The sequence below is a fragment of the Myzus persicae genome, unplaced genomic scaffold (assembly GCF_001856785.1).
Source record: "Myzus persicae strain clone G006 unplaced genomic scaffold, MPER_G0061.0, whole genome shotgun sequence".
Taxonomy (NCBI): Eukaryota; Metazoa; Arthropoda; class Insecta; order Hemiptera; family Aphididae; genus Myzus; species Myzus persicae.
In genome coordinates, this window is record NW_019103905.1 from 85232 (window position 1) to 107678 (window position 22447).

Sequence of the window (22447 nt, forward strand, 5' to 3'; positions counted from 1 at the left end):
CTACTGGACAGCGACCGGCGAGATGTCTACGCCACTAATTTTAATTTACTTGTATTTCGGTAGAAATAACTTTTGTTGCCATTTTAAATACAAACAATAATAGTGTTCATACTTGCACCAACAATTGCTACAGATGTCTAATACGTTGTTCGAGAATGAATTCGTTAGGGTATGGATTTCTGGAATGGTCTCTAATATTTGAATTCATCAGACTCAAACTTAGTTATTATTACTTATGAGCGCACCTACACGTCTTACACAAAATCCAGAAGATTATATACATTCGTAATCGATCGAACGACTCAGCAGTGTATCTGTCGTTAACCGCGTGGGTAGAATGTATTAATAACGGAGTTTGAAAGTTATAACTGATTCTAAACTATTTAACGAAGAACACTACGAACAAATTGTAAACATTATTTCAAAGTTTTTCCAAAACATATGTTTTAGTGCGGTACCTATACCTGTAATGGTTAATAATACCTATATACGTAGTATATGTGTTATAGTTAACGTTTTTATTTTGTCGAACGTTTCAAAAATGTTTCAATACAAAAATTACGAAACCCCGAATACAAAGGTGCGCTTGAATGCGAGAAAAAAAAATTGGATTAAATACATAGACTGAATTGTTCGCACGTGTTATAAACGTGCAACATGGCGAATTTGCATTCAGCAGAACCAATTTCCAATTTTGTGTAGTTATATAGCTTTATAAAAGTGAATTAACAAACGATCGCATTTAAATGTAAGAATATCATCTGTGTTTTTAACAATATTCCGATTCTTAAACGAAAAATGAGACAAGCAATTAAAAACGAGTAAAAAATTTAAGTTTTAAAATAATCATAACTAGCTTAAAAATTAAAATATCATAAAAGAGGAACGGTTATGTGTCTCTACTAATCTAAACATACTTTATGATTTATGATTAAAAATAAGAATTCGAATTCAATACTTATAAGTGAATCATTTTTTTAGTCGTATATTATGTATCAGAAGCTATTTCTTAGTAGCTAATTACTTAGCTACTAAGTTATTTATTAATAAGCTAAATTACTCGTTAGTCATCATAGTCTTGCTATTTGCACAGAACAAACGAAATGCTTCAAGTTGTTTGAATATATGTAGCTAATATTAGGATAAATCACATAATGTTTACACGATCAACCGATTATTTTAGTTGACCAATCCTCTAAAAATGTAATTAATCGTAGTGTCCTTTTAAAGTTTTCATCAAATCTTAATAACGGCCAATAGGTAAGGCCTTGCAGCTTTCTAGAACTCATATTTCTGTTCCAGCCATCAGTTCCCGTTCAGTTCCCGTAATATTTCCTCGTTCTCCATTCCTTTAATCAGTAGTTACTGTATTTCCGGTCACCTATACCGCATGAACGATGAAATTATACATTGATGAGTCAAACTACGTATCTTATATGCAGTTACCTAATTAATTTCCTTGTATACAGATGTTAAATGTACATGGAATATTATTGACGTATTCGAAGATTGTAAGGATAAGTCAAATCATGTACCTACCTAGATAAGACACGTACCGGCATTAAATTCGAACGAGTGCAAACTCATATGCTCAGACAAAGCCGCTAGTTTGTTTTTTTTTTTAGAGTAATTTTTTTTCAGCAACGCCAGTTGTCTCCCAAACCTCTTAGTTTGACTTTACCATTTCATATAACATAATGTTTGGGCAAAATATCCTTGGTTGCGTTCAAACAATAATAAGTGGTTAGTGAACTCTTGTCAAAAACTTCCACTACCTACTCGCATAACATATCGCATATATCGACAACTATCAAGTTAACGGCGGTTAAAGTATTTGTGCTCTTGTAACATCACGAGTTCAAACTAAAAAGTCGGAAACAATAATTATTCATCGAACCAAGTCAAGCTAAACTAAGAACAAGTTATAAGTGATATTATTATATTTTTATTACTGATTAATGATTATCCATTGTTCGTGGAAAACGTTTTTGTAAACGCCACCTGAATAGTAAACATTTTGGTCACAAGTGTTTGGCGAACTTACTTGAATCTATCCACTCTTTGAAGTGAGCATGCAAATATACATTAAATTGTTATATTTGTGTACATATACATTTATGCGCATGCGGACATGAATGTAAAATTTATACTTTTCCAACCTTATAATAACATTTTATACTTCACTTACCTGCCGTAAGTGTATGTATATAATAACATGTTGTAGTAGATGTCGTATAAATTAAAACATTTGTTTTTAGACTTAAAAGCTAATTCTTTAATATTTTTTTTCATAAGATGCCGTGTCCATGCGACCACCTCCGTCAACACAAGACTTTGGAAGTTAACTATTAATAATTAATTAAATGTATTGAATAAGTTATTTATGTACAAAACGCAAAGTAAACTTTCTGCAAACAAAAACCGAAAGTCAAATTTATATTAATTATGAGGCGTCGATAATGTATTCTACGTCTATGGTACATCAATACAATAATATGCGATGGTTTGTGACCCTAAGTGCAAACCCGTATTTAGGTGTCAACAAAATTAATAACCAATGTCCATAGTACAATCATATCAATCCATAGTATATATACTATGTAGGTACATAAATACCTGTTTGAATACCTATTTACGTATTATGTTATAAGTTTAATATTAACGTCTAGTAGTTTAAAATTGCAAAGTTATATTTTCGTTTTGCGGATTATACTTACTATAACAATTAACAACGTCAATACTGCACTGAAGTCCCACCCAGCCCCATTAGGAGCATATTTATACAAGGGCGCAGAGAGTGACCTTCATTTGCGTCAGTGATATTGATGGCTGTTATTACTGAAAACAATTCAAAAAATGTTCAACGATTTACAAAAAAAAAATATTTTCCTTTTTGTAACCAATTGTTGTATTTTTTTATCTCGAAGATTTAATAATTTTGTCTAAAAAAGTTTATAGATTATACTGTTGTACGTATTATGTAGGTAACCATCGATAAGCCTCGACGACCTACAAACATGTTGTGTCTTGTGCGTAATTAGTAATAGGCAGGTATGTAATTACCGATCTGTAGTACTACTAAAACGTGATTAGTAATCTATATAGGCAACACACTTTAGAGGAATGTGGGTGATAGGACACAAACGTTAACGTTCATATTGTTTCTATGTGATAAACAGTGATCACTGATCACGCATTTTAGGTTTATACTTAAAAAACCAAAACTTTGGGAGGCCAAATAAACATATGTATAAATGTATACTCATAAAGTTTTGTTAACTAATATTTTTCAAATCAAAATTAAGATATTAGCAATTTAAGTATATTAAATACACTTAATGATACTGATTTATAGAACGAATATAGCCAGTTATGTATTATAGATAAACGAAAAATGACATACATTTTAGAATAGGTACTTAACATAACTAAGATACCTTAACATACCTCACCAAAGATAAGGTGGTTGTATGAAATTAATTTCGAAATCAATATGCTTCCCATTAATAATATCATAATATTATGCTTACCAATGGGCACATATAACTTTTATGTGATTACAGTTGGGATTTGGGAATGATGAGTTATATGAATATTATTCATCATAATTTATTATTGGAAAAAAACCTTAATAATGATATTAATACCTATGTATATAAAGTTGCCATAACTAGGTCATGAAATTAGATTTAACTTATTCAGTAAATTAAAAAAATATACTTTTCATTTTAAGTTCTTGATAATAAAAAGGATTTATTGAGTTGTGTAATAACAATTTTGTATATAACGCTATACCACCAACATTTTCCGACATACACAGCAGTAGGTACCTGTAAGAAAATAAGAAAAACAATTTTATTTAAGATTTCAATAAATGCAAAAAAAAATCTTTTCACGTACAATCGTTTTTATATTTGGCTACACAATAAAAATGTATTATTCCACAGTATTTGCTCTTTATAAATATAAGGTAGGATCACTCATATGAATAAATATAGTACGCGTCTGATTATTGAACTTATAGTTTAACATTCAGCTATATAAAAGTGATTTAAATTATTAACCAAGTAAGTAATGGTTTATCTTTATAACAATTATTTTCGTTTTTTATCCTTGTGTAAATAAGTTTATTAGATTATAGGTTTTGATTGAAGCAACTTTTTTAATGAACTGCTGAAAGTATGAAAACTTTTTCATTTTTGTTGTAAAAATAAACTATTATATATTGATGGTTTATAATGCTTATGTATAAAATCTCAATAGTTAAATTTCTTATTAGAGACTTAATGTACAGTTTTATTATAATAAATTACGCAATAAATGTTATGAGAAAAAAATTAAGAAAACGTAATAAAAACCAAACTTAATAATTTAATTGTATGAAACATATTTTCAGTTTTGCCATACCTTAACACATATTAGTAAGTTTACAAAACCATTATATAACAAGCAACAACTTCTCTCCTAACTTATGTTTTCTTATATCTTTATTTAGAAACTTTAAATGGTTCTTTGATTATTGATTAACGTTTTTATATTCCGTTATCTGTTCTGACAGATTTTTAAACTACATAGGCGATATACGTGTGTAAATTAATTGGGGTTTCACAGCAATCAACTTTGTTTCTCAATAGATTTATCCATTGAACACATTTGTGTAGTCAGCCGCGAAAAAAAACATTGTTTAGCTTAATAGGTTTTCTTCATTGAAAGTTAATTATCGCATTAATGTTTAATACGATTACAGACATTTATACAATTAGTGTAAAATATGTATAATTTAATTTATTATGAAATAATAAACATTATCGACTATCATTATATTCTACAATATTTGTTGAAAATTAAAAAGCTGTTTATAAACTATACTATCATAAATACATATCTGTATCTATAATAAGTATGTATATCTTAAAATATTTACATCTATATAATATTATTTTAATTTTATTGAAACTTTTATGTGCCGGAAAAAAAGACATTACAAGTTTGAAGTTTGTAAGTGTTAGGCTTTCTACAGATTAAAACCGAGACTATATTTAGCACAATTATCACGTATTTTTATGGAAACAGTTGTCACACATATATTTGTATTGATGTTCGTATAATAGTAAGTAACAATGCTATTTTGTAATAGTTGTATACTAAAAACGACTTACAATTATTATTTAACTTTTTCTTTATAAAACCATATCCAATCCGTTATTGGCCCAAAAAATATAAAAAATAAAACAATAATATATATAATGAGCGCACAATATACTTTATAATACATATGAACAATACAAATAAACAAAAATAGTAACTGCAATTGTAATGTAGATGTCTATAAGTAGGAAATAATAATGCAAACTGATGAAACTAATGAAACACACATTGCAATGTGCCAATATAAAAATAATTTAAGTTTTTGTTATAATGTATGTTTGCTATTTTGAACGATTGAACCTATCCTAACCATAAATACCCAGGTATGCAGTAAAAGAAAGGTAACTTACAAGAGTATTAGCCATTAAAAGTTACGAAAGCGACATACTTACTCGTACAAAGTTAATATTTTATAGAATTATAAAAAATGTTCTATATGGAAAAAACAACAATTTGATTTTAATATGTTTTGTCATTATTCTGTTCACGCATAGTTATTTAAAAACGTATTTTTATAATGTTACATAATATTAAAAATGTTTTCTGAATTTTGTTTTTATTTGTGTGCAGTCTGCCACTATTGTGTTATTGATGTTGTTATAATATGATGTATAAAGTAACATATTTTAGATTAAATAGGGTTTAGGTAGATAGTATTAAAAAATATGTATGCATATAAAAACTTATTTTCAAATATTATCTGGGCTTCAGAAATTCCAGAAGATACAGTAGATATATGAATGTTGGCTAAATTAAATTTTGAATTGTGTACTTATAACATTACTCAAAATTGGATTTATTATGAAGTAATGTTTTAAAAACGTAACTAAATTATACCTTGGGTATCTTGGGCGGTTAGGCAGCCATATTTTTTATATTTATTTTCTGGTGGGACAATACTAAGTCACCTGACATGTTAAATATAAATAACTCAACATTTTTAAAATAATTTAAAGAGTAAGAAATAAATGATAAGGTTCGTTTAAAATGTACGTTTAAAAGGGTTTTACCTTACAATAAGGAACTTTCTGAACATCAAAGAAGATTTAATGGTGGTTTGGAAAATCTAAGATCTACTGCCTCGGAGCTCAGCGGTTTCTGGTGATCGATGACGGAGGTAACCGAACTTTTAGTATTGTCACCATAACCATATCGCCGTGAGTATATAAACAATAGTATAGGACCAGATAATTTATTGTCAGCGGCACAAAGTGCTTTTAGCTGTTTTATTTTAAAATGTATTGTTATACTAATGTTCATTTGCTAAATTTGGTCTAACGTCACAGGTCGACAAATCATCGGGTTATCTAGATCACGATTAAACTTCAACCATCATTACTTTCGTTTAAAACCACGACAGTCCCGAAAGTATTACGAGCACGTTCGTCCTTGTCTTGCAATAATTAATAATCACACACGTCAAGTTTTACAGAGACTTGTGGAATGATGCGCTAACTCGAACAAACACAATTGCGTCTGTTTTCGAAGATATGCAAATTATTCTGGTTATAAGATTCAAAAAACTCTTAAATATAAAGTATACTCCCTCTTGAGATTACAACTTGTGGTTATGTATACATTTTCGTTGAACATAATTAAATAAACAATTATTGCAAAGCGTAATAATTAATATTAAAAAAAAAAAAAATTAAAAAGTAAAAAATAAGGAAGTGTTAGTTACTGCAGATACGGCAGATGTAGCTGAATTCTCCACCTTGTTTCGCTCACTCTTACCAACACTTGTAGTGGTGTAAATGTTTCAAATTTGAAATAAATTGACCACAATCGTCTTAGGTGTTATACACATTTTTTTTTTAAACGATAATATTGAGTTATCAGTTTACTGTATTGTATTTTTTTTTTTTTTTAATGTGGTCATTGAAATAATTCACTAGTATTACAATTTAGATTGATTTATAACTGTAGTTAGGTACCTAACTTTTAATAATGATTATAACAATTTACTAAGAATTATTTCGTCATAAATCATTATAACTAAATACACATTACAAATTAAGTAGTTATGTATAAATTATAGATAGTATTATGTTCTCGTTTAGGTCTTAAAAACTTGTATGATAAAAACGAAAAAGAAATAAATCTGTTTTAAACTAAACATTTTCAAAAATGTTTTTAAAACCATACATATTTACTACTGGATTAATTTGTCTTATAAGTAAAAGTCAATTTATATATTGTTCTAATAATTACCCCTTTGATAAGTACCATATGTTTTATTTTCATTTTCTAATAATATAATCGAAAGTTTTTACTCCGTAAGATTAAAGCTATATAATATAGATATGTAGAGAATGGATTTACCTAATATTATGTTATTCTAAAAAAAAACACATTCACAATGTTATAAAATTAGTATCTAGTATGACGTTCGTTCAATCGAACGTCTGTTCTTTGGTTCAACACATCATTTGTTAAATCTAAAAATTAAAATATTTAAAAATTTTTAATTTAGTTTGTTGCTAAAAACAAATGTTAGTCATAGGTACTAATATTATAGCTACCAACCCAACTACATGAATAATTACTGCTGATTAAAATAGAAAGTTATTCTGTATTATTCATTGATTTTTAGAAGCATAATATATGCATTTTTAATCATAATTGGCGAGCGCCAGAGCTCACAATATAGTGAATAGTCCCAAATCCCAATATATGGGAAGTAAAAACAAGAATTGTTCGATAATAATATTATACACCGGTATAATAAACATATATAACATTGTACATTGTACAACCAGACATTTGGGCTTAAAAAAATATTAAAGATAAATGTAAGCGATTAATATACACTGTGCCTTCATTATGGAGTACAGACGCATAATTATTATTGCATTCGTATTGGGTCATTAAATATAAATTGTTAATCGGTCTACTACCTACTTGAAGTAGGTACCGAATTACAAATTTATACACGACTATACGTTTTTAAAACGAAGAGAAAACCCGTCGAGATCAGTGACAAATGCTCATGAGATAAAAAAAAAATGTGTTTCCGTAATGAATACACCTTGCAGCAGCGATCCTTTGATGCTCTTTAAATCAAAATTATGCATTTTATTTACGCATTAAGTTTTCTGTTTGTGTAATTTACGCTACAAAGTAACTCGCGATTAAATCGATACTGTATTATAATATGCGTAACATGTATGATACAGTCAAAACAAACCGTTAACCAAATTTGAATTTTGCTCCCTTCGCGGAATGCACAATAAGCGTATGTGCATGAAATTGCTTAGGCGGAAAATAAGATTGAAATTAATTACACGAAAGTACACAACAAATAGGCAATATTATTATGTACAGTAGTAGACTAGTTAGGGCGTGTAGGTACACAGCTATTACCGTTGTACAGATAAATTATCCTATCCTAACAAATGTCTGCATCTGGCCGTATTACCGAAAGCTTGATGGAAAAATAATGTTTGCGCAACAATAATGTGAGGGATATATAATAATGCCTTATATCTAATGACTTGCTTATTTTTTTAAGCAGTAAAATGTCTACACTAATGCGTCGAAACCATTAAACGCACAACACAAACCAGGTACACTATATACCTATACCTACACAGAATGTAATCAGCGGATCTTACCAACATCATCATCGGAGGAATTATAATATAGCACCCAACCTAACCTCTGAAATAACACGACATTGCGATTTAATATTTATAAAAATATTCAACCATTTATAATATGCTAGGTTGAACCCTATATTATAATATTATGTTCTAGGTTGAAAAATATATTATATAATATTCGACCTAGCACATGTGGAGTTAACTGATATTTAGTTGCAGTTACTTCATATAATTATGCAGAGTTAAAGATTCACCAAGTGTGCTTACCAACATTTTTTCATTTAATAACGGATTTGTTCAAGTTTAGATTTTTAGAATTTTTAAATATGCTCAAACACCATATTTTCATATTCTGGACATTTTTGTACTACTTGTGAAGTGTCCTGCAGTATAATAAAAACTTCTGTTTTTCAAATAATAAACCTCCTTTTTACTGATTAAAATTAAAAAATTAAGTTGTATATTTTAATGCAACACCACTTTTCAAAAAATATTTATACGCGTTTTGAATATAGAACGAAAATGTTTTTAGTTATGAAGTTTAGGTAGTATCGGACAACACATTTCAGGACTTAGCTCCTCAAAGTACTTTATGTATCGAGATTATGAGTTAAAGGTCTAATATTATGGTGTATCAAAATGTATTATGTTGGCTCATATTCTTCTACTAAATAGAATTTATTTCACAAATTATAATATAGATGGGTTTTTAAAGGATAACCGAATAGAATTTCACCAGTCGTTGTTTTTTAGTTTATTACAAGTTTATGTTTCAAAAAATAGGTGTATCTATATTTTGGACTATATTATATTGTTACAATTTATTTATTAATCACAATGTGTGATAAATAGAGCAACTAATAATAACGCATTTATTCTTATCCTAATGAATTCAATATTATAATACTGATATATTAAAATATCACATATCCGGAAAAAGTGAATCCTCGATATCGTAGTATTAATACATTCTTTGCGTATCTATTTTTTTTTTTTTGTAGATATATGATTTCCTTAAGTTAGTGAATTTTTTTTAACACATGAATTGTAAGATATATCCAATTTATTTGTTTTAACTGCAGTGTTTTGTAGATGACATTATAATCCTGGGAATATTAAGTAAATTGGTCATGCTACCTAGGTCAGAAATGGCAAATCCGCTGCAAGTGAAAAATTTAAAATACTTGGACAATAAATTAATATTATTTTTATTTCAATATTAAATAACATCACAATGTATGTATTGATATTAACAGATAAAATTGAACAATTGTTATTGAACGATAAATAGCCGTACATGAGCATGATATATACCTCAGTTTTTATGTACCTCTTTTCATAATTTAATGGCAAGTAGCGTCGAAATAATTTTCCACCCCTTAACCTCTGACCTAGGACATTGTAATTTTCATTAACTTTATAGCTTAAAACACTATTTGATTAGTTAAATAACTGTTGTAGTTACGGTCTGGTTGGAATGTTGCAATAGTTTGAAATATGCCAGAGAGAAGCATTAATATTTTATTCAATTGTAACGAAAAACAATTTTACATTTGTTCATAGACTACCTTATTTGGTGTAATTACTAATCAACACTGCCAGACATGACAGGCATGACGTTTGTGTGGGGGCCAGTGGCATTCGATGAAAAGGGTAACGTTTGAATTAAAAATAAATTTATGAATTATAAAAATTCATTAACAAAACTGTATTTGTTTTTTGTCATCGTGACAATAGTAACGTGGAATTTAAAAATGTTTTACACGTATAAACATGTATTTTATGTATAGTGTGTACTGTGTATCATATTATTATATTATAAGTACAACGTACTGTTTACAGTTCATAGACATTTATGAACTTACAAAAAAAAAATCTTTTATTACGGAAAAATAGTTTTAACACAACAATATAAAACAACTTGAAAAAATAGCTGAAGGGTTTCCCATAATCTTTCACAAGCCATAGACATTTGGAATTATTTAAACATTTTCTTGACTTGAGTGTATTAAAATTGTAAAAGCAGTGCTCCGTATTGCAGTCTTTATTGCATCTCTTTTATAAAATATATTATTATTATTATTTATATTAAATATAAAAAAAATTGTTGAAAATAAGTAAGTAAAGGAGAAAAAAGGATCCACTGTCTCAAACTCGACTTGAACAATGCTGATTGAATAAGGAAAGCACTTAATTACAATTGATTTGTTTACTGTTCAAAACTACAAACTACTTACCTTAAAGATAACGTCATACTAGAGTATAAGACTACGTTTAATTTTCACCCAAAAAAATGTCGAACTAACAGGTTTATTATTTTTTTTTAGTTTTTGTTTCTAAACATAAGTTTCTGTTAGTACCTACTACCAGTACACACTACAGTCAAGTTACGATCGTTGATAGATGAAATTGATGAATATATTTTTTTTTAATTTTAAAAAATTATGGGATTACAATTTATTGAGTACTTGTACTATAATATATTTGAAAACCGGGAATTTAGAATGCTGGCAAAATGAGCTTTCATCACTTGTTTGTTTCTATAAATGTCGATAACAACATTTCACTGAGTCAAAAAGCTTGAAAATGTAATACAAGGTTTCTAAAAATATGTTACTATAGCTGCTTGAAAATAGTGTAGATACGAAAGCAAAGTTTTTTTTATAAAACCATTTGATGTTCAAAAACTAGTAAAAATAAGTATGTAAGCTCAATTTTTTTCATAGGTATTAGGAGATCAATTTTTGGGCGAAATTATAAATTCCAACAAAAAATAACGTTGTTAGTTGGCCTTTATTTTCATTGTTGGTTTCATACATAAAAATTACTAAGAATTTTAATTAAAGCATTATTAATAACTATATTTGAAGTCAGTGTATTTTATTGTAAGAAATGCCTTTTCACAAAAACCGTTTCAATTTTAAAACGCTTACTCACATAATATGTACCTACCTACTATATTTAATTGGAAAATCAAGAAAAGTCGGCTTGATTTGAAATCGATAGAAACGGCTACTTGAAACTTTTAGCCAAAACGCTGCTTTTACTGCCCCGTCTGCCCTTAATACGGCAGACAGGCTACAGAGTATCTTATACAATTATGTGTACGGACCTAACTCACCCATTGAAACCGACCTGTCGTGATGGCATTGGAAAAATATGATGACAACCTAAAAAAAAAACCGACCATCACACGGATCGAGTTCTATTTTATGTATTTTAAGGTCGAATTTCCGAAACATTTAATAGTGTGCAGGTATGGGGGTATTGTTATCGTCATCGTTATCATCACCATCATCATCATCATCATTATCATAATATACACTAAGTCGTATAAGCAACACATTATACCGAACGACGGGTGTGGATAACCCCGAGCTAAAGACTAAAGAGCCGCGTAAACCTAGTCGATTACAAATAAGTACGCCTCATCATTTTGTTTTGTTATACATACGGTTCGCCCATAATAATATATTATACGAGGCCGAACGAGTTCACCCACACGATGTTATCCTTTGCTCGACGTGCATTTAGTTAAAATATTATGATTTCTGAAACTTTCGAACGTACGTACATAAATAGTTGGATATTTCATAAGCACCGAGCATAATAATTCGACAATTCTTCATTATACCCATTATGTTATATCTTTGCGCTTGAAGAGTTAATATCGTGAAAAAGGGTGATGGTCTGAAAAAATATAAGCTCGCATCCGCACTGGACACTCGCAAAGTGGCGTGGGTACACACAACTTGAGTGTTTAAAAATTAAAAAAATAGTATCTTTACACGGGCAGGTGCTTAAAGTTTTCGAAAATAAAATATGCAATGGTGTACCTATAGGAAAATACTTCGACAAACGTGTGCTCGGTGAATCACCCTGTATATGTTTTTCGTGATGTATTAATATTACAACGAGCATATTATTATTATATTCAACAGCGACGGGGGCCCGCCGGCAGCCAACAACCGGCGTTCGACAACAATCGTACAGTGCACGTCCTAAAGGCTAAAGCTCTTTCGCTTAAAATATTGAAATTTATTCTCACTATACAGTGGAAAATTGTATCATCGTATGTGTAGTCTCTGTTTTTCACTCGTCAGTCGTCACACACACCCCACGGTTATGTACATCCGCCCTTGACGGTTAAATTACTATACTGGCTAATTTCGAACCGGAACTATATTACAAATCCGGGCATACATATATATATAGGTCGATAATCGTGTTATGCGTGAGATCACAATAATTCCAAATATTCTATTGCCTGTATATTATATCACGTAAAGTATAAAAAGGTTTTTTATTATTATTGATTTGTTTGTTGAAACAATATCTGATGCATTTACGATCTGTACTTACATGCTATACAATAAGCAGATTCGATGAGATTTGATGGAAATATCGCCAAGTGGCAGAACCCCGTAGATGAAAATTTAAAAATAAAAAACGAACGTTGTTTAATTTCTATGTTTATACACATATTATTATTTATTAAATCAAGTATTATATAAAATACAATAATATTGCAAACACTGAAGTATAATATTCATTATCATCGAAACTATGTCATATTTACAAGCTATAACAAATAACGATCTAAGTACGTTTATTTTTGAAACGATTTTCATATGTTTAATATATTTTCTCGACATTAAGTGGGCGAATCAAACAAGAGGATCGCGTTTACGCATACTTCACGTGACGTGCTTGACGTCGCATGACGAACTTTAAAAGAATGGCTATTGGTTATATTATATCAGAATTAAAACGTGATGTTAATCTCGTGAGGATCATTATGGATTCATATATGAGAGAGCAACTTATTGGTTTTGTGATATGTACATCATAAATATTCACGATTATGTGGGTGCTTTGTTTTTCGGTTTACACGTTTTGATTTTTTCGAGTGGGTTGTGAAAGAAGCTCAACAATAGTTTTTTTTTTTTTTTTTAAACAGCACTATAATATTGCTCAGATTAGAAACTGAACACAGATGTTAGTTTAGAGGTTCTGCAATAGTTACGGGATTTGATTAGGGTGATATTAGTAAACTTCGATAGTGATATTATGGAAAACTTTTCGACATAACCCACGCCGGACACGACTAAACCATGGTTGTAATTCTATCCACCAAAAACGTTGACTACCTACCAACGTGTTTTATAGTATCAATATTACTGAACCCGATTGAATTGCTCTATAGCCGAGGTTATAAACTTATAAATAAAACACTACAATAATATTATATCCGAATCGTTATACCTTTTTTTTTTTTTTGTATATTTCGTAAGTCGATGACATTTGATTTAATATTGAGTTTGACGCGCTGCACATCATGAATCGTACACGTTTAAGAACAATATATAGGAAATAGTACTATTCGAGTGTTGTTGTTTGAATCTGTAACAATATTGAAGATTATTGCTATTTCGCGTGTTATCGATTGTCCCGTGTTTACAGAACCTATATATTTATTTTTTATTCCGACGAATTTCCCTGCGGAGCAAAACCCGGCGTTCAGTTTTCGTAATAAATAATAATACATATAATATCATAGACAAATGCAAATGTTTGGAGATCGGCACAGTATCTACGTATATGTATGTTATACGTATTATTATGTATACAATACGCGCGATATTGTTGTATTAAGCATTGGCACAAGTAAAATAGTTCGGTTTTACCGTATATCCTCGGGCGGACAATTCGTAACGATTTTTCGAATTTATACTACCCCGTCCGCGCACAGATAACCACTTTGCAAACACAATTCAAAACTGTTTAACTCCACAACAACAATGATTATATGGGTACCTACGTTCTTTTAATAACCGCCGTGGAGATAAAAGTCGTCGCAAACGTACAGACGCCAGTTCAAAAGCTCGTTGTAATCGACCCAGCTGGTGGCCGGAACAGCAACCGACCTGAGGTGTTAATATACAACTCGGATCGGACAAGACGTTTATTTTATTTATCGACGGTTAAATCTTCGTTTAGGGCGAAATTAAGACGTCGTAGGTTGGGCGGCGCACACAGTCCGTAAGTCTGTATTTAAACAGCTCCTGTAAACATTTTGTTTTTATTTCGCTCGGATCATGATCTGCACGACATGATGCGCAGTAATACAGTATAATTACGCAGTTTTTAAAATCCGTTAGGGTAGGTAATTATGTTTTTGAACTATTTATCGACCAACAGAATCACAGCCGGGTAAAAACGTCGTTCGCGTCGCTTTTCTACGAAACTATATATCATGTTATAAGAATTGCGTCAACCCTGCGTTATAATAATAATTTTTGATATTTATTTCTGAAAAAAAAAAAACAAATTATTTACAATAAAACATTACTATTATAAATATAGGTGAATGGGTAGGTACGCATATAATATGTATATTTCATTTGCAGACCACTCGTCACCGACAAGCGACATTATTATATTATTAAGCAATTATTTTGTGTTCGATGTGACGTCGGTGTTGCCAAGTACACCATATTGACACGGTTGTTATGTTTACACGGTTTCCTACTTAGTATACCTCCGACAGGCCACCGCGGGCTTACACCCAAATTCTGTAGCTCAGTTGCGGAGCAGGTGTCAGTCTCCCCACTAAGAACCAGACAAATCATCCTCGTAATAATTTTTATGGCGAGACACAATGGTTTTATAGCAATCGGTTGTGTTGAAATTAATTCTTGTATCGTATTTCTCTCATCATTGCCGGGGAAATAGTCTCGAGTTTTCTGTATTATTTTCATACGAACCGTGAGGTGTTAATAAATATAAGCTCAAACAATCTGTCGTTACCCCGGACTTGTAAGAATCTATTTTGGATTCTATTTAAGCGGGTACCTAATTATTTTCAAACAGTATCTAGGTGTCTCGACTATTTATCAGTTTATCGCCCAAGTACCTAAATGCCCATATAAGGTCGATGGAGGAGTTAGAATTTATATTTGATTATAAGTTGTAACTTATGAGTTATGACTACTTGTAATAAAATAATAGCGCTAATATTATAACCTACAGTAAGACCAGGCCACCAGATTACTTTTTTTGTACACATAGATAGCTTAATAATCCATACCGTAGGTATTAACAATCCATTTAATCAGCTAATTTTTGTATTTTTTATCGTAATAATTGTTTACAAAGTAGTCTCAAATAGGGGGGGGGCTTAGCTACCAAAAATCCATAGCCCCCTAAATGTTGTTTTAAGCTTATTCAATATTATTAAAGTCTGGTTTTAACCCTCCCCCCCCCCCCAATTCACATTGGCTTATCTATTTGAGTCAATGGTTTTTATAACCAATAACCAGTGGTATAACGAAGAGCTTACGCACGTCTTATAATTGTGTGAATCACTACCCCACCTGTTAAAAAATTACGATTAAAAAAAAAGATTGCTGTACAATCACAAGTACTAAAATCAACTACAGATAGAAGGTTAGATTAAATGGGTTCTCTGCTTCTTTGTTTATTGATTTTCTCTGTACGGGGGCACAGATTGAAATACTTATTCATTTACATATTTTAACATTTAAGACAACGTCATACTACTATTATTATCATTGTTGTTATTGATTTATATGCGTGACTTAACCCGACGTGCATCCGGCGGCTGTGAATGAATCTCATTGTACAAAATCTAAACTAATAATATTCATTTTTTTGCACGTACCATGTTTCCTTTTATGGGGGCCACACTGTTTTCAAATTAATTTTCACTCACACTAGCGTAGTAGTAGTGACTATTATAAATTATAATTATATTATATTATAATGTATTGATGGCTGTGTGCAGTGTATAAATATCGATTTTTTGGACATACGTTTTACATTCATTTTTACATGTATTAATTAGTTATATACAGAGTGTATCTGGTGGTTATGAAATATTGAAATTCAGCAATATAAGTGTACCATTGTCAAATCCTCTGGAGTCCAGGTACACACTGTGTATCTTCAGAAAATATGTTTTATTCGTAAGCAATTATTATAATATTGTCTACCTTTGTGTTTTAACATTACATTTGTTTCGATGTATATTTAATTCACACGAATTGCAAACAATAAAATATATTGGTTGTACATATTTTTAGACACCCTCATAAATCAAATTAGTCTTATTGAATAATGATAGGTAATGTAAATATTGCTGGGGGTATACATTGTTGACCATTTTAATTGATTTATCATAGGCAGATGAGCATGTATTATGCGTAAGTGTGGTATAATTTATTTTTTTTAATCCCTAAAAATTAAACAAGAACGAATGTTCGCTCAGTTGTATTTTCGATCAAATGTTGTTTTATAATTAAATTATGTGTTTGAAAACTCCTTCTGCTACTTCTCATCTGTCACATATATTTTAAAACTTTTATACTAATGTCTAATGCAGTATAAATTAGTTTAAACTCCGTTCCTCCAAAGTCATGTTGCAGAACAAAAATATAAAAAGTTGGTAAGAAAAATATTTTTAAGTTTATACAATATATAATGATATTCTTTATTGAGTAGGTAGGTAACTAATGCAAAATTAACCTTATAGAACCTAATTACTTCTGTAGCTCGTTACGAGTTACAAGTTTTGAAAGTTGTTTTAGGTTTATTAAGCTTACTTCTTTTGGAATTATCGATATTGATCAAAAGTTTGTAAAACAATGTTAAATGGTTAGTTTTCGAAATGGTTTTAAGGACTAAGCGCTTTTAGATTAAACTGATTTACAAAATTGTATAACTATACAGTAAAGTGATACACGATTATAATTACGCTTATTATTCACATCCATTCCAAGGAATATAATATGAGTACAATATGCATTATTAATGAATTCTATAAATTGCATTACTTATTGTTAAAGAGTTACACTTACAGTAATAGTATGTCAAGCTTCCGCAGGGTTCTGCTCAATTTGACGTAAAGTCAATTAAAAAATACTAAACGACATTTTCGTGATACAAAACTTAAAAGAGTTAAATATAATTTTGATGAGTTACTAAAATTGTTGATTAATCATTAAAATACAATAGTACCTATTTAAGATGTCAACTAGATAGGTAGATGAAAAAAAATACATTGATATTTCGGGACGAAATTCTAGCATTCGAGGCAAGCATATATTCAAGCAAGAATTAAATCTTGTTTTAAATATTTGTATTTATTATTATGTATAACTTCTGTACAATATGTCATATATTTATTTGTTCATGTCACATAAAAGTTAGAATAAATAATTATTATAGTCTAGTTAATCGTTAATGAAGTGACTATATTATGTATCGACTTGGTTAAAATTATATTTATTTATAATTCATGAACTGTAATATTTAGATATTACTGAATAACAAATATTGTTTTAGCATGATACGACGTCTTTATTCAAAAAAAAAAAATGACTGAGCATAAAGGAACACCGTTGAACTGAATTACCATATTAATTATCGTCGGCTCTTACTCTCTGTGAACCGTAAGTTTATGAAATATTTGTTTACCATACTTTTCCTACCAGTAGGGACCTACGTACGTCAACTTTGAAGTTTGTCCAATCTCATGTACCGAATCTGCATGTTTAATATGATATGCACTAAAATGCGTATGAGAATCCATATTTTCAAAAATTCGTTTGAAAACTAATTAAAGTAAATTGTGATAAAAATAAGAACGGAAATAATCAAAATTCAACAAAGTAATAAAGATATGAACATTGCAGACTCATACTTTGACTAAATAAAATTAATAGATTCTATCATCAACATAAGTTAAGACATTTTTTTTGGTTCTCTTGCTACAATATACGTTATAGGTACATATGGTACAAAACAATTGAGTTGTAGTTTACACCAATAAAATAATTAATTTAATATGTAAGAATCAAAATTAAACTTAGAATACAAAGGTACCTATTACGCTGATATTTAAAAGTCTAGTGAGATTTATAATTTGTAGGATAAATTAAATTGAAACATTATCTCGGATATCTCTGTAAATATTTTACTTTCGAGTTGCATACCAATATAGTATTGTTCGCTTGAAACACGCGTGTATACAAATTGCATATCTAATGCGCCGTCTTACAAAAATATTATGTTACTTAAACATTTACCTTCTAATAAGTAATAACTAAAAATGAACAATTTACTAAACCATTTAAAACTCTGAACTTATACATCTATCTACTAAAAACAAATAACAGCGATAGAATTATCTTAACTAAAAAATACAAAATATTCTAATTACACCTTATTTTGATGATTAACATATTTTATTTTGAAATATAGATTCTTAATTTAATTTTAAATTGAATGTAACGTGTATCAACGTATTTCTTAGTAAGTATATTAGATAAATTAATAATTTTGCTAACAATTAAAATACAAAGTTATAAATAAAATGAAACACTTCTGTATTATTCCTGATTAATGGTTTAATCAAATGCAGGGACCTACTGTTAATTTGGTTACTCTTCAATCTGTTTAATTCTCCAATAAATTGTATTGCATCGTTATAACCGTCTATATTATTATGTTAATTGTTAAAAACTATCTGATCATTAATTAATTTACTATATCGTTTTCATAAATGCTAACTATGCGATTTTGGGATAAAACTTTAGGAATCATTATTTTACATGATTAATTTTTCGGTATTTCTTAAATAACTAAAATTATTGATATTATAATTGTGTAATGTACTAATGTGTATTAATATTTAATAGTAATACACATGAGTAACAGTTAGCACCAGAAATGAGTAGTGATACTTAAATCATATAATTTAATAGCGTATGTTTCAATTTGTAAATAACTGATAATTGTTACAATAACTTTTTTCAAATAATTGAATACTTACTCATTGCATTTTTATTCGTATATCGCCTGAATTTTTCGTATATTGACTAATTTGGATAGTAATCGAATTCGACTCGTTACCAATTCCATGCCATATATTAGTAATGATTATTACCAACATAGCATATTATATACATTTCCGATGTGGGTACATTATCCACTAATGCATTGTTAATTATTGTACATTGAATAATTGGCATGTAACGGTTCTATGATTAATAACAATTTTAATAATATGTTTAAATTTTTTTGTCGAGAAATGGTCGAAATGGACAACGATAAGTATCTTGCAGTTAAATATTATTTTTGGATAGATAGATGTGAATTTTAAATCAAATGCAATACATCAAAACATAGGTACTACCTAATTTTTGCACTATAATATAATTTATAAATAGAATATTTCAATGAAATTGTATTATTGTTATTATTTTAATTGTGTTATTGATTTGTGATTTTAATTTAATTATTCGGCTACAAAATACCGATGTGCTTAAAAAATAACTTTCAAACCTTAACAATTTCCTCTTTTTATAAGAGAATGAACATAATATATTTAAAAATAAATATTATCCTATTCGTCCTCAAAATAAATTAGTGGTGCTCTCTGTGAGACCAATAGCGGAGCTTGCAAAAAACACGGAAACGTTATTTATCGGTAAATTACCAGTAGTTATATTTGACCATAACACTTTTATGTACAACTTAAAATATTTCAATGCATTTTGATTTATAATATTTAGGTATTGGTCAATTTGACTGTATTTTGAACGAGTCTGACCAGTTGCATTTCCCATTTCAATTTAAAATTATAAATATGTATTATTTATAAATAAGTAGGTAAATGAGTACTATTAATAATGTTTCAAATAATGTACCTTCAACGATTAAGGATGGCATTATTACACATAGTTTTCAAAATTCTATTCAAAAATTATTATTATTTATTAATGCATTATTTATAATTTTGTTCATATTTTTTATGCATAATAATTAAATTAGTAGTTACATAAACTTAAATGGAACTACCTGGAACTGAATGAGATATTGAAACTAAATTAATTATTTCACAGTCGACAGATTTTTCAATGAAAATATCTTGAGTTTTTTATTTTTCTGTTAATAATTTAAATATAGAGGTACATGGGTAGGTTAACTAGTGTTAGGTACATTGTACTCAAACAATTCACAAATAGTTTTATTTATTAAACTACCAAATAGGTACTTAATATTTTATATTAAGTACAGCCATTTAGGTAGGTATACTTTAAATTTATATTTTGATTTACGAGTATGAAACAAATTAATTATTAATGATGTTTAATTATTTAATTAATTTACTTAATTCACATTTTTTTTTATATTACCAGATAAAGGCAAATGAGATAGCGATATGGCAATAACATGGAGTCTGTGAAACCTAATTTTTTTTCAGTAAATTTCTAGGGACTTTTTCAAAATTCACATTTTAATAATAAAGGTTTTGTTTATAAATGGTTTTCTTTGGTTAAATATTTTAATACAAAATAGTAAATATTAATAGTTCATAATAGTATAAATTAGTATTTTTTTTAAATATATAAATGGTTACCACTGTCCACTGGTTACATCAAATATAATTGTTATTATGATTGCATATAATTTCAAAACTGTATTTGATGTTTGGTGGTGACACTATATTTTTTACCCGAGCTTGTCGGATCAAAAAAATAACAAAACGATTTTGACTATTCAAGAAAGTCTTAGATTATAGATTAAATCAGGAATTTTATATTTGCTTCCTTTAACTTTTAAGTATGCTCGTTAATAATATTAAAATCATAACCGCATATTAGTGTATTTCTGCTAGCAATTAGTTACAAATAAGAAAAATTAGTTACTTATTAGTTATTAAGTATTACTATACAAATGGATGTCCGACCAGGATTTATTTATCACAGGAAAAGTCCAAGTTGTTGTATTTTTCATAGGCATTTTATAAGATAAAAATTAATAAATTAATAAAAAATGTAATGTTTGTTAATCACAATAGGTATGATAAAATGTACAATATGTGTTATAAAATAACTTAAAATCAAATTTAAAATTAAATCTTTTTTTTTAAACTTTTAAACGTCGTTACACCGATTATTACAACGAATTGAACACACTTTGAATCATGACATACAAGTTATAATATTTTTACTGGAAACAAAGTGCATAGGGTCAGCTACCTAGTGATATATACTATAGCTTTTATATTGTACTCCAAACTCAAACTTTTCCACATCAATTTCAATATATATTTATAATTATACCGTTTTCTTTACTGCGTATATACCTAAATAATATTATATATTTCAAATAAAAATGTCAATATTGAATTGTGTGCTCCGTAGCAAACATAGCTGTTCTCGATGTATAAGGGTTCTAGAAAACCATTTTCCACGACATTATATAAAACTATATATATATATATATTATGTATTATATGTACCGATGAGGGTTATACTGCCCAACAAATTATAGCCTTCCGAAAAACTGCGATTTCAGCTCGAAAAAGTGTCTGCAAAAAATAAACTCCGGACGGCTGTAAAACCAATAATACATTCCTCCGCTTCATTCAGAACAGCTAGTACACGCTTACATACACTTTTTGTACGGTTTTCCAATGGTGTTGCGTTTTTCCTGCCTTATACGCGTCTGCAGAGGGGTTGTTTACAAATATATGTATGAGCAACTATACTATAATGGTCAGCGTTTCGCTATAATATATTTCCCGACATCTTCTACGTCTGTTGGCAAGTTTCCCATTTGGCCATTCCTGTCATTTGGGTTTTGTAGCTGGATATAGTGTGGGTGGG

The 22447-nt window shown here is 29.1% G+C and overlaps 1 protein-coding gene across 1 annotated transcript in view; it reads right to left on the reverse strand.

Annotated features, from left to right (window-relative positions):
- Positions 1 to 7518: 7518 nt before the first annotated feature.
- LOC111036149 overlaps positions 7519 to 22447 on the reverse strand; it is an 18038-nt gene continuing 3109 nt past the window's right edge. The window contains exon 2 of the mRNA XM_022318067.1: positions 7519 to 7586. Within this exon, the coding sequence (XP_022173759.1) occupies positions 7519 to 7586 (68 nt within the window). The remainder of the gene's footprint in view (positions 7587 to 22447) is intronic.